Consider the following 13,095-nt stretch of genomic DNA (forward strand, 5'->3'; position numbering starts at 1 on the left):
AGAATTTTGGCAGGCCAAAACGACAAAAATTTTGTTTAAATTTAACATTCTTTTGGAAACGTCGCCGTTTTATAAACTTTTGACTGGTTTTTTCAATCGTACGTCATTATATGAACAATTTATTTTAATACAGAATTTTTTGGATTTCATTCGATTAGTAAGCGGAATAACTGCCGCAGTGTAGGACCTGTTTTTAGCGCCGTCGTAGATCGCGTGTAACTCCTAAAATATTTAATTTTTTTCTTAAAAAAGTTTACTGTGTTTGCTTAAAATATGTTTAAATATAGCTTTAGAACTTTAAAACAATTAATACAATAGATCTTTTTTTTTGTAAATTCTTAAAAGTCACCTTTTTTAGGCTGTCAAGTTGTGCCTCCTAGTAAAATCTTGTTTAGAGTCAAAGAAAGTTAATTATATTCCCCCAAAGAGTTTTGTAAAAAAATTACATTAAATAATGATTATTTATTTTTATTCATAAGTTTATATATATATTCTTTCAATTGTACTGTTATATTTTTAGTTTTGTCATACTATTATTTTTTTGTTGTTCTTGTTTTTATTTTTTAATTTTTTACTTTAAAGTTTCATTAGATATATATTTTTCTACATATTATTTTTTAATATTATGCTATTTTTGTGCACATACACGTTAAAATGCCGTCTTTTTCATTTTTTTCTAATATGTATGTATAACATTTTTGGTTTTTTGTTATTTATAGAGTATGCTCCATTTTTTTCTCTTTAATTATTTTCATGTTTATTTATTTCTTTATTTTATTTGTTGTTTTAGTGTACGTGTATACAAGATAAACATTTACATATATCTGCGATTTATCGCTTCTACACATTCTAGTACTTAGACAGCGCCTAGTTAATTGAGGTTTCTTATGAGACTTTTCTTTTCATCTAGAGTTTGGCAATGGTTTCAATTTAAACAATTTAATTATAAATACAAGTTGTAAGTATGTTTATGTGTTAAATAATAAATAGTTAGCACTGTAGGTTTTTGTTTTTGGAAAATATTTGAAACATCTTACAGAAAAGAAAACAATATTCCAACCATAATTTGCTTACTCAAGGCAAGAAAAATACTTACAAAATACTACATGAATTCTTTTCGCGAAATGGATTTACTTTTTGACTAGAGAACCCATTCAGCAGACAATCCTCACTCTCATGCTCCAGCATGTATTTCATCATCAGCTGACATGCTTGTGACACCTGTATGCGCGGTACATTCGCCTCGCGTCGCAGCTGTTCGTTAATGATGCGCTGCTGTTGTAGATTAGCAGCCATAATGTCCAGTACGGCAGTCTCGGCGAGCCCTATGTTGCTGACGCTGTTGAAGGACGTAGATAGAAGGTATTTGGTTGGATCTTGGTGATCTTGATCTTGTGATTGGATCTTGTGGCAGACACACGTGCGTCAAAAATCCGATCAAAGAGGATGCGTAAATATGTAGGTATATGCAAATTACAGCTGAAATTTTTTCACCAGGAAGCAACAAAAATGTAGGATTGAGGGTTGGGAGGTTTTCAGCCGTGGGTTATGCTACTCTCTGCAACTTGATATGTTTATCTGGCACTAGTTTCGCATTTCATCTATAAAATTAATGTATATTCTATGCAATTAGATCATTTTCTGGTTAACTTACAAGCAAAAATTTTGTAGGAATGTGAAGTACACGAGCGCTGATTTTGTTATGCTCCCATATTGCGAGAACTGATAAGAAAATTCTAAAAATCAATACTTTAGACACTTCGCTAATATCTGGTAGATGGTGCTAATATCATTGTTAATTATTCCGTTAGAGCCGAAATAAGGCAATATATAGGCGATTTTATGGAATACTCGGAATTAAGTTTCTTATAACAATCAATATAGAAAATTCAAGAAATGGCATTTAAAATGATATATATAAAATAATAATAATGTATAAAAAATCTTTAATAATTTTTTTATATAATTTTCTTTTTTTAAACTTTTATTGCATTTGAAATTATACCATTATTAAATTAAACGGCAAGTTGAAATCCATCGAGAATATTCTTACTTTTATTCACAATAGCAAGTAAGTCTATTTTGAAGCAACATTTTGTGGTCATCCGTCATTCTCCGAGTTGAGTCGTGTGTGAGGTTAAAGTCGGCAATTTCTTTAATTCCGTTTATATCTAAGCATTGTGTTTCCAAAGAATCTGTGAAGAAAAATGGCTTTATCTGTACCAAAAGCTCCAGGCGTAGCGCAAATGCTAAAGGATGGCGCACGGGTGAGTAAAATATGCCAACCAAGAAAACACTATATTCTAAATTTTGCCATACAAACTAAATAAACGCAAAAAATGGAACAGCGTGCGGCGTTTTCAACACAGCTGGCTGCGCCTATTCATTAGTCACCAAAGCGTGTGATCTGTATATTAATATAAAATAAGAATATTTTTATAGTTTATGTTAATTATGATTTGTAATTTCTTTTATAGATGTATAGTGGTCTGGAGGAGGCCGTCTACCGTAATATCACCGCCTGCAAGGAATTCGCGCAGACAATGCGTTCCGCTTATGGTCCCAATGGCATGAATAAAATGGTCATAAATCACATTGACAAACAATTTGTAACAAGTGATGCTGGTACCATTATGCAGGAATTGGATGTGGAACATCCAGCTGCAAAACTTATGGTTATGGGCAGTCAAATGCAGGATGCAGAAGTTGGTGATGGTACCAATTTCGTTGTTATCTTTGCGGGAGCTTTGCTCGAGGCGGCTGAGGAACTGTTACGTTTAGGTATCACCACTTCTGAAATTGCTGATGGTTATGAAAAAGCTTTAGAGAAGTCATTGGAAATTCTACCTAAACTTGTTTGTCATGAAATCGAGGACTATCGTGATGTAAACAAAGTTACTGAGTGCCTTAAAGCCGCCATCATGTCAAAACAATACGGGCAAGAAGATTTTCTTACCGAATTGGTAGCAAAAGCATGTGTTGCCATATTGCCCAACCAAGGCACATTTAACGTGGATAGTATACGTGTTTGTAAAATTTTGGGCAGTGGTTTGGGCAAATCCGAAGTTGTGCACGGTATGGTCTTCAAACGTTTTGTTGAAGGTGATGTAACATCAGCAGAGAATGCTAAAGTAGCTGTCTTTTCGTGCCCTATTGATATCATACAGACTGAAACAAAGGGAACTGTTTTGATCAAGTCTGCGGATGAATTAATGAACTTTTCAGCTGGTGAAGAAAATCTTTTGGAGGCACAAATTAAAGCTTTAGCCGATGCTGGCATTAAAGTTGTTGTGTGTGGCGGCAAAGTGGGTGATATGGCACTGCATTTCCTGAATAAATACAAACTTATGGCCGTGCGTTTGAATTCCAAATTTGATCTGCGTCGTCTTAGTCGTACAGTAAATGCAACAGTTTTGCCACGCATCACCACGCCAACTAACGAAGAGTTAGGTTACTGCGACAAAGTGTGCGTTGAGGAGCTAGGTGGCACAACCGTGGTAGTTTTCAGGTAAACTAAACAAACAAATTAAATTATGGGAGAAAACATATTAACATATCCTATTTAAAATTTTCAGAAACACAGGAAAAGATGCACGCATATCTACTGTCGTCATCCGTGGCGCTACCGATAATTTCATGGATGATATTGAACGCGCGGTAGATGATGGTGTCAATAATTTCAAGTGTCTGACACGTGATGGACGTTATCTGCCTGGTGCCGGTGCCACTGAGATTGAATTGGCTTCACAATTGGCAGTCTATGCCGACACATTACCCGGTCTCGAGCAATATGCTGTACGTAAATTCGCCACTGCTTTGGAGGTATTCCCCAAAGCCTTGGCTGAAAACAGCGGTGTGAACGGCACTGATGTTGTAAATGCATTGTATCTGGCTCACAAAAAATCAACCGGTCAAGTTATTGGTTTCAACATTGAAACCGAGAAAGCAGACACAATCGACGTGACCACAAAACCAATCTTCGACCTGTTTCAAGCGAAATATTGGGGTCTTAAGTACGCCGTGGGTGCAGCTACCACAATTCTGAAGGTTGACCAAATAATAATGGCAAAACGTGCAGGAGGACCAAAGCCACGACAGAATGCCGGCAGTGATGATGAAAGCTAGAGTGTTATCGTTTGAAGTGGCGTTGGTTTATATTTGCATTAACTTCCTATGTATTACCATTTCTCATTAAAAAGTAATTTACTAAGTTATCTGCTACTTACAAATATTTGACATAACGTATGAAATTTTATAAACAAAATAATACGATATTTCGCAAATTGGTCAACCAAAATAAAAAAAAAAATTATTTAACAATGTTCTTTTTTCAATGTATTATAAATAACAACGCTGTGTGCACAGAGCTTCGCAGTAACAGCAATAAAGTTTGCAAAAGTTTGGGCAACGGTCGGAACAAGCTCATGCTAAAAATCTAAATTGTTTACATTATTAAATTAGACAATCAATATGTATAAAAAGTTAAGTTCAACAAATCTGTGAAGAAACAGCTTTGTAGCTATGTAGCTCTCGCTACGAAAACAGCTCTGAAAGAGATTCTTGGCGCATCGATATTTAAGAACATTTTTCCAGCTACATATAAGGTTTTTCAAACACTGATTTGCCATTTTAGACGGCGACTCAAAACCGTTTAGTTATCGCAATTTGCACAAGTATTGTTTACATTGTCCAGGTTGTGTGTTTATGGTTGTAGGACTTGGTTGCGATATACATATATATCAAGAATGATAGAATACATTCTATATGTCTGTATGTATATAAAGTTTGAAAATTTAATGTGAAATTATGAAAATGAATCCACCCTTCCATAAAGAATAAAGAAATAAATACACTTATTTATGGGTTCCTCTAGGTAACACATCTAAATTTTATTTGAATCCAAGCAAACGAATATTCATTGATATTTTGTTGTGAATGTGGTGTTTCTGTTGCTATTGGAAATTCATTCAAATATGTTACGAATTCCATCATTTTCAACGATTCAATATTAAGTAAATACAAGAAAGTGTTTTCTTATTTAATTTGTTGTTCGAATAAATATTGCGTTAATAATTTGTATATTTGATTTTTTTGTCTTTCCTGAAAAAAACAACTTGAAGAAATAATTTATGCAAGCTCTTAAAGTTATACAAATTTCTTTGAAGAATAAAAATTCAATTCGAAGTATACATGCATAAGCTTCTTTATATATATGTATATATGTGCAGATTTATGCCATTTGCAATAATTATTTTATTATGTAGTGCTACGATATGAGCACTAAATTGTTTAAATTTAAATAAATTTTTATTAATTTTTTTTTGGTGGTACTTTCTCTATTATAAATTTTGCGCATCAGGTTCTTTATTATTATTAATTTTTGTCTATTTTTTGTCATAATTAAATTGATATATTTGTATTTTTATACGTTTTTCAACAAGTTGTATTAGATATATGTATCACCTTGTTATAATATATATATATTTATTGAATTGAAGGTCACACATTTATATGTTGTCCTATATAGTGTTATTAATTAAATTCTTTGTCTCCTTACGAATTAATATTTATTAATTGAAATATAACTGTATTCGTTACTTAGTATTTTACGCATCAGGATGTTGTAACTACTTTGATAAATTTTAAATTCAATGTTTATATATATTTTGTATTTTCAACTTAAACGAACGACGTTAATGACCTTTAAAGCGATTTCCCTACATTTACATAACTTAGCAACAAATGCCACTGCAGTTTGACAAATGTCGCCATACCAACGCTAACGACAGTTGCTTTCTAAAATTCACTCCATTTGCATATTATTAAGTTTGAGTTATTTTAATTGCCCCCCACTTCAGAACATTAACATTTGTTTTTTTTAGATAATAAGCCCATTTTAGAACTTTATTGTTGTGAATAAAAGAATCTGCATTTAGATAGGAATAAACGGCATTAAAAAAATATATTCTGAATATAAACTTTTGAACATTTATCGCGCCACTTTCTTATTAGCATTTGCACTTTTGACACCTCTTTAACGGGTTGCCTAACTAAAGTCCAGTTAACAATAGCCTATTCGTTGCTTTCGAAGAAATATCATCTAATTAGATACAAACAACTATTCCTTGCTATTAATCGACATATGTATGTATATGCGTCATATGATTTCTACTGCCAAACACAAATACTTTTAAATAATGGAAGTAAGGGGATAAGATCGTTCAGTTAATCGAAATAAACGATTTAAATTTCACAATTTTTTTTTCTTTACTTTTTGATTATACGCTATATTTGCGGAAGTAGAGTTTGCGATTTTGGCAACAATTTAAAGGAAACACTTAACACATACACAAACTAACAATTTTACAACACATAATTTTATAAAAATCTATATGTACATATATACCATTATTATTTTGTTAACTTAATGTTGCATTGCTTTACAAATTATATCACAAGTTATCATTTTATCCCCTACTTAATTAATTGTTAATTTCATAAAATATATTTATTTAATGCATTTTATTTTTGCCTTAAACAAGTGGAAAAAGCATCCGAAAGTAATATATTCGAAATTAAATAAACTATACTTTGCCATTGATTGGTTGCATACCAGAACGATTTCGTTTTTTTTTTGTATTCCTCCGGCCATGCCCATCTTATATCACGTCGATTGTAACATGCTTCAGTGATATTCAAATGTTATTGTTTTTGTTGACTTGTGAAAAGCATTCAAAATGTTATATATGCATATTATTTTTAAAATTTGTCCGCGTAAATTCCATACTATTCATATTGTTTTGCTCTTGAGAGTCCCGTTGTGCACACATCTCTTTACAACTCTAGTTAATACTAAAAGTCTATATCGTTTATAAATATGCATAGGAAATCCGCTTTAAATGTGCCATACTTGTTGTCGTTCGTGCTACATATATTTTGTTTTCGTGTGATGTTTACTTTATATTTGATTAATTTATTTAATAAAATTTTTAATATAGAATTTGTTTATAATAATTTACTGAACTTTAGTTGAGTTTGAATAAAATATTAACTAACGTTTAAGCTTGATAAATATTTTGATAATAATACAATCAAATGTCCGCTAATATTACTAATTTCGTGTAATCATCATAAATGTTATATATATATAGCATGATTATGCTTTTTTTTATAAATCGCGTGCATAGTACGAATATATAGGCTGTAATTAGTTAATTTGCCTTTCGTAAACTGTTCAACTGCTTGGATATCCGCGTTTTTGGTTGAGTATACGTTTTATTCTTTTTAACCGTTTAAATATCGTTAGTAAATTGCTTTGCTTTTTAGGGCGCAACTACAAAGCGCGCTTTAACAATAACTTAAGTTTTAATATATATTTGTTTCCACTTCGTTTATATGTATATACTACTTGTTGCTAAGTGCCTCCGTGGTATAACTTCTATTTATTTTTGTTTCAATTTGTAATAAAATATTTGCTTTACTATCCAACTTCATAATGAGTAACGATCATCTCACTCGTTCTATGCCCAACTTCTACCTACAACCGCTCACATTTAGTACATAAGATATGTGTGAGTCCATCCTAATAGTATTTAAATCGGTTTTAAGTGCTTACTAAATAGTTGCTGCATCGATAATGATACAAATTGAATTTTGGTGTGTTTGAAAACAAAAAAAAATGTTTGTTGGATATTTTGCCAATATGTAGGTTTACTTTATTTGTAATATTTTCGTTTAGCATAGAGTATATAGGTATATGTATTTATAAATGGGTTTACACAGAAATATAAAGAATTATTAATTTTTTTTTGTAATGTGTGCAAGTGCACAGTCTGTATCGTGTAAATGCGAGTGTGTAAGTGTGTTTTATACAAGATAACATGGCTTTCGGGAATCTAATGTGAACTATTACATACTTTTTTGTTAAGAACTTTGTGGTGGTTCTATTTATTAGTGGTCTTTAAATTGCTAGTCAAAGATTTCGTTTCACCACACATTTTTCACTCGGCCTATAATCATAGTACATTTTTTTGGTTTACAAATTGTAGATAAATATATATTTGTGTATATAATATGTTTGAATGTGTTCAATAAGATGAATAGTTTAGTATATAATTCATCAACAAATGCGTATGTATGCGTAGACATCTGTATATGTGTTTACTTGATTTAGTTATTTGAATTTCCTTCATTTTTTGGTTTAATATGTGTACTTAATTGTCCAATAGTACTTGAGATATTGTTCGTATTCAAATTGTATGCGTTCACTGTCTCGCTCATCGCCAAATTTGCACTTTCCACTCGCCCTTCTTGTACGCTTCCTCATTCAACATGTTTTTACATCTACAATACACACGCACACACGCCCACCCACTTTACAGTAATTAATTTACTGCAAAAATCCAATTTCAAATTCGTAGAAAAAAGTTGTACATTCCGATAAAGCCTTCCACCAAACTTCTCCTCCTCTGCTTACATACTCCACAACGTCAGTATCGGCAATGACAACGCGTTTTCTAGCTTAGCATGATGTATATTGAAAATAGTTTATAGCACGGTGCATGATGACTTCTCACGGAAGGGATTTACTTTCTGACTGGAGAAACCAGTCAAAAGATAATCCTCCTGTTCGTGCTCGGTGATATATTTGATCATCTGAGCGCAGGACTCAGTGACCGGTTGACGCGCGATGGACGCTTCGCGTCGCAATTGATCGACGATTATACGTTGCTGTTGCAGTGAGGATGACATTACGTCCATAACGGCTGTCTCGGATAGGCCTATGGTTGAAAATTCGCACAATATTTGTCGTAAAGAATTTGCAAAGTTGTTTGTGAGATTTTAGTTAGAAGTGTTGTTGGTTTTTACGTTTTGCTTATATAAAAAGTGCTTTTTGGATGTAGTATGTGTTTTGGTATTGTAAAGGTGCTGGTAATAAAGTGAATTCTAACAATTTTTTCTTTTTTTTTGTAATTTTTGATGTGAAGATTGGTAGGGTTTTCTTGAAAAACTGCTGCAAATATGTCCAAAAGAAAGAAAAAATGCAAAACAAAAATGTAGATGCATAATGAATTAAATCTATATTTTGCAATTGGATTAAGGATATTTTTTAGTAGACACATTTAATTAATATTATTCAGGCAGCATGTTCAATAATTAATCTTGTTAGGAGTGAGTTGTTTCTACCAGAGGATATATAGATGTATAGAAGAATTAGAAATTTAGCGCAACAAAAAATTTCGAAGTAGTTTTATTACCAGGCAGTCCGTAAACAACATGCTTCTTCTCAGATTTTGTGTTAGTTACATTTAAATTTTATTATGATAATGTTACTTTAAGATCGTCATCACATCGGCAACAAATATACGATAAATTAAATGTATTAGCCGGAATTTTTCTCTCACACATATGTAAATATGTTAATGTTAACAAACAATATTAATAAGATTATTTTCAAAAAACTAATATGTACATATAGTATATATGGTGTATATAAAGTTAAACATTTTTGTTTGTACATACACATGTATATATACACTAATACAAAATGGGTGCATGAGTTATCTCAAATATCTGCTAAAAATGGATTTTTTTCAAGGATCTTGGGTATGGATTCAGTGCGCACTTTTACTCAATTACGCTTATTACAATATTATCATATTTTTATTTATTAAGTGAAATATGCCTATCTGATAAAGTTGAGATTTAAATGCATTTAATTTTCCATAGTAACCGAAAATCCAATAAAGTAATAAAAATTAAAAACGAAACTTAAAATAGCTGTAAATTTTAATTATTTCTCTAATTTAATCGATTAATCATTCACTTTTCTGCAATATCCCCCAAAACAGGGAGCAGTTAACCAAGCCCTTGGTTGGGGGTGGCATTTCAATACTGCTATTTTTTCTGTTCAAAATCAATTGCTTAACTCATAGTTACTTTAATCAAAAAATATTTTATTTTCTGCATTAAGAGAACTTCCAAATATTAGTTGTTTAATGATTAAGGCATGATTAAACAGTTCCATAGATTCCCCCGACATACTTAAGTATGTACATCCATTTTTTCACTACGCAAATACTGATCATATGCACACATTTTACTTATTTCACAACACAAATTTTATATTAGTAAAAGTATGGAAAGTAACTAAATTATTTAGTAATTTACCAGCGCCTTAGTAAACTTTATTTGACTATATTTTTGCTGTACAAATGTAAAAGCAATCCAAAATAAGATGATACACACCCTAGAAAGCAAATCTCGCTAATTTCCGTCTTTTTATGTATTTGACATTTTGTTTTGCTCGCAGAAAAGGAAAGAAATATGCAAATTTCAACTAAACAAAAGTTGTAGCTGCAAGCAATGTGTCAAAATGAGATAGCTAAACAGTGCTTTAGATATGTCAAATTCTATCCAGGGTAGCCAGCCCCTCTCGTTGCAATAATGCTGGTCGTAAAGATTGTAAAGTTATTGTTATTAATCTATATTTCCTTGTATTCTATAAAAAAGAAAAAATTATATGGAGTTTTGAGCCTATTTTCAATAAATTAAAAAAAAAATTATCATATTTGATTTAACATTTAAATTTGGTTTACACTATTGTGAATTGTTCATAAGCAATTACATTTAGGGGTGGTTGATTGCGCTCAGCTGTTTTATGACACTTTTGTTACTATCGTTTTCCAAAACAAATGCTAGTCTTAACATGCAAAAAAGTGTAGCAAAATTTAATTAACTCATGAAAGGACATGAAATTAAAACGTTACATTAATCATTTGTGGTTGCGACATCGCAACACAGATGAAAATTGGTATACGTATTTATTTTTTGCGGTGCTTCGAGTTGTTCTCGTATTTATTCCCCAAAAGGGCTATGTTCATCCTGATGAGTTTTTCCAATCCGTGGAAGTGATGACTGGTAAGCTAACAGAATATTTTCAAGAAAAAATCAAACATAATTTCTTTATCAGGTGATCATTTCCAATTAGAACACGCACGCACTTGGGAATTTAACAATACTATGCCGGTACGTAGTATAACATTGCAATTTGCGCTTTTACGTATTCCATGGAGTTTTCTTGAATTCGTCGCCTTGTACATGCGTCGCTATTGGGATATAGAGTTATTACAAAGTTACACTTACTTAGTCTTTCCCCGATTAATAATGTGTGCGTTATCTTTTATCAACGATTGGAGTATGTTCCGCATATGTCGTTTATTCAGCTTAAACTATGAAATACGTCTGCTGACGCTTGGCAGTTCCTGGGTTATGTTAATTTTTGGCACACGTACGTTTTCCAACACTATAGAATTGGCTTTATGTTCACTACTGCTCGCACTTGTGGCCGAATGCATGATAAAAACAAATACTATTATTTACAAGAAAGAAATGCTTGAAGAACGTTATGACAAGGCGAAATCTATAAGCGAACGCGTAAGAATGTGGCGACTGTGTAAATCACTACCAGCACATAACTACTCCCACACGCTACTTGTGGCCAACATTTGTGTTGCTGGTGTCTTCAATAGACCTACATTTATAGTTTATGGTGCACCAATGGTATTTTATTGGATGCTTCGTGGCATGGGTACAAAAACGATAACTTTTCGCGATTTTAATTTTCGCATGCTTCTGTTTTGCTTAAGTGCTCTGCCGGCGCTTGTATTATTTATAATTTGTGATTCATTTTATTACAAATACTTAACGGTTGGTGAGCTGCAAATGTTGCAATTGAGCATTAACAACTTCGTCAGTACACCTTGGAACTTTATTAAATACAATTTAGATGCGAAAAAGACCGCCGAGCATGGCATACATCCGAAATATGTACACTTTATAGTTAATATACCATTGCTGTACAATGTGCTCGGTATAGTGACTATTGTATCGTTTGCGTATCTTTTGATTCGTTTTCTGCGCGCTGAATACCAAGGTTTGCCGCGTGCGCAAAGCATTATTAGCTTGATGACTAGCGCAATATTTGTGCCACTCTTCTTTTTATCACTCATCAATCATCAGGAGCCACGATTTCTTTTGCCACTACTATTTCCTATAGTCCTCTTACACGCACCCAAACTTTATCATGGTCTATGTCCAACCTACCCTTTCAAAGAGGAACATCCGTTATTGCGCAAAATTTACAATATGCTGCTTTGCACACAAGCATCTGCGCGGCCATTAATGAAAACCTGGTACATGTGCAACATTGCGCTTGCCATCTTCTTTGGTTTCATCCATCAAGCCGGCATATTTCCACTCACTCAACATTTTGAGGCGGTGATGCAAACTAAATCTCCCGCACAGCATATACATCTCATTACGTCGCACATCTACAGCGTACCATTGACTTTTATGAATATACCTAGCGCACAAGTGTTGCATTTAAATCGCGAAACTGGACGACATTATCGAAGGCATAAGGATTTTTACATTTATGAATATGGTAGTCTTGACATGCCACAGCTGTTGGGCAAAATTAAGCTTATACTGTCATATTGTGAAAATAAATACGTAACAAAACAACAGCAGTACAGCCTCTATTTAGCTTTGCCCGCCGCCTTAAGTGACAGCATGCTCGCAGAATTTCAAGCGATTGACGCTAGCGCAAATATTCGCACACAACTAATACGCATTTTCTATCCACATTTGTCGACAGAGGCGCTGCCACGCTTTCATATAAAACAACATGCCGCTGCACACTCCAAGTTAAGTTATACTTATGTGAGTGAACAGTTGTTATCCTTCGTAAGTGAATTCGGATTAGCGCTCTACGAGCTAAAACCTGTACGCAAAAGTCAGCCGGAGAAGTTGCATACCGTTAAGATGTCCAAACGGAAAATATAAGTGCTTTGTACAAAAACTGCGTTGAAATCATTAATTTAACTAAATAAATATATGCTTACTGAAAGTCACTCATTCTAGTCATATGTGCAGGCGTATGAATGTATTGCTTAAATTTAACATTCCACTGTATTATTTGTAAAGTATTTTTTTAACTAAATAAAAATTTATATATTAAAACAAAAAACAGTTTGACAGCCAAGTATGGACTTCACTTCCATTTTTAATGGAAATTCCGCTAATCACATTCCA

General features: G+C 32.7%; 4 protein-coding genes across 6 annotated transcripts; 2 read left to right on the forward strand and 2 right to left on the reverse strand.

Annotated features, from left to right (window-relative positions):
- Positions 1 to 447: 447 nt before the first annotated feature.
- LOC106614454 (guanine nucleotide-binding protein subunit gamma-1) lies at positions 448 to 1,764 on the reverse strand. Its single transcript, XM_014230206.3, has 2 exons — positions 1,655 to 1,764; positions 448 to 1,601 (listed from the first exon to the last, which is right to left on the reverse strand). The coding sequence occupies exon 2, from the start codon at positions 1,294 to 1,296 to the stop codon at positions 1,093 to 1,095; it is 204 nt and encodes a 67-aa protein (XP_014085681.1). The 5' UTR covers positions 1,297 to 1,601; positions 1,655 to 1,764; the 3' UTR covers positions 448 to 1,092.
- Positions 1,765 to 2,082: 318 nt separating this feature from the next.
- Positions 2,083 to 4,434, forward strand: CCT8 (chaperonin containing TCP1 subunit 8). The gene is made up of 3 exons (XM_014230186.3): positions 2,083 to 2,267; positions 2,478 to 3,508; positions 3,576 to 4,434. The coding sequence occupies exons 1-3, from the start codon at positions 2,208 to 2,210 to the stop codon at positions 4,123 to 4,125; spliced, it is 1,641 nt and encodes a 546-aa protein (XP_014085661.2). The 5' UTR covers positions 2,083 to 2,207; the 3' UTR covers positions 4,126 to 4,434.
- Positions 4,435 to 4,853: 419 nt separating this feature from the next.
- On the reverse strand, positions 4,854 to 10,394 carry LOC106614470 (guanine nucleotide-binding protein subunit gamma-1). 3 transcript variants are annotated; one of them, XM_014230236.3, is made up of 2 exons: positions 10,249 to 10,394; positions 4,854 to 8,780 (listed from the first exon to the last, which is right to left on the reverse strand). In XM_014230236.3, exon 2 carries the CDS (start codon positions 8,758 to 8,760, stop codon positions 8,548 to 8,550), a length of 213 nt encoding a protein of 70 aa, XP_014085711.1. In that variant the 5' UTR covers positions 8,761 to 8,780; positions 10,249 to 10,394; the 3' UTR covers positions 4,854 to 8,547. The 3 variants fall into 3 exon arrangements, with proteins under 3 accessions (XP_014085711.1, XP_014085708.1, XP_014085707.1); XM_014230233.3 differs by having other exon boundaries at positions 10,171 to 10,325; XM_014230232.3 differs by having other exon boundaries at positions 4,854 to 9,013; positions 10,171 to 10,322.
- Positions 10,395 to 10,656: 262 nt separating this feature from the next.
- On the forward strand, positions 10,657 to 13,030 carry PIG-Z (phosphatidylinositol glycan anchor biosynthesis class Z). The gene is made up of 2 exons (XM_014230230.3): positions 10,657 to 10,920; positions 10,973 to 13,030. Exons 1-2 carry the CDS (start codon positions 10,752 to 10,754, stop codon positions 12,844 to 12,846), a joined length of 2,043 nt encoding a protein of 680 aa, XP_014085705.1. The 5' UTR covers positions 10,657 to 10,751; the 3' UTR covers positions 12,847 to 13,030.
- The last annotated feature ends 65 nt before the right edge of the window (positions 13,031 to 13,095 follow it).

This window comes from Bactrocera oleae, chromosome 4, assembly GCF_042242935.1.
Source record: "Bactrocera oleae isolate idBacOlea1 chromosome 4, idBacOlea1, whole genome shotgun sequence".
Lineage (NCBI taxonomy): Eukaryota > Metazoa > Arthropoda > Insecta > Diptera > Tephritidae > Bactrocera > Bactrocera oleae.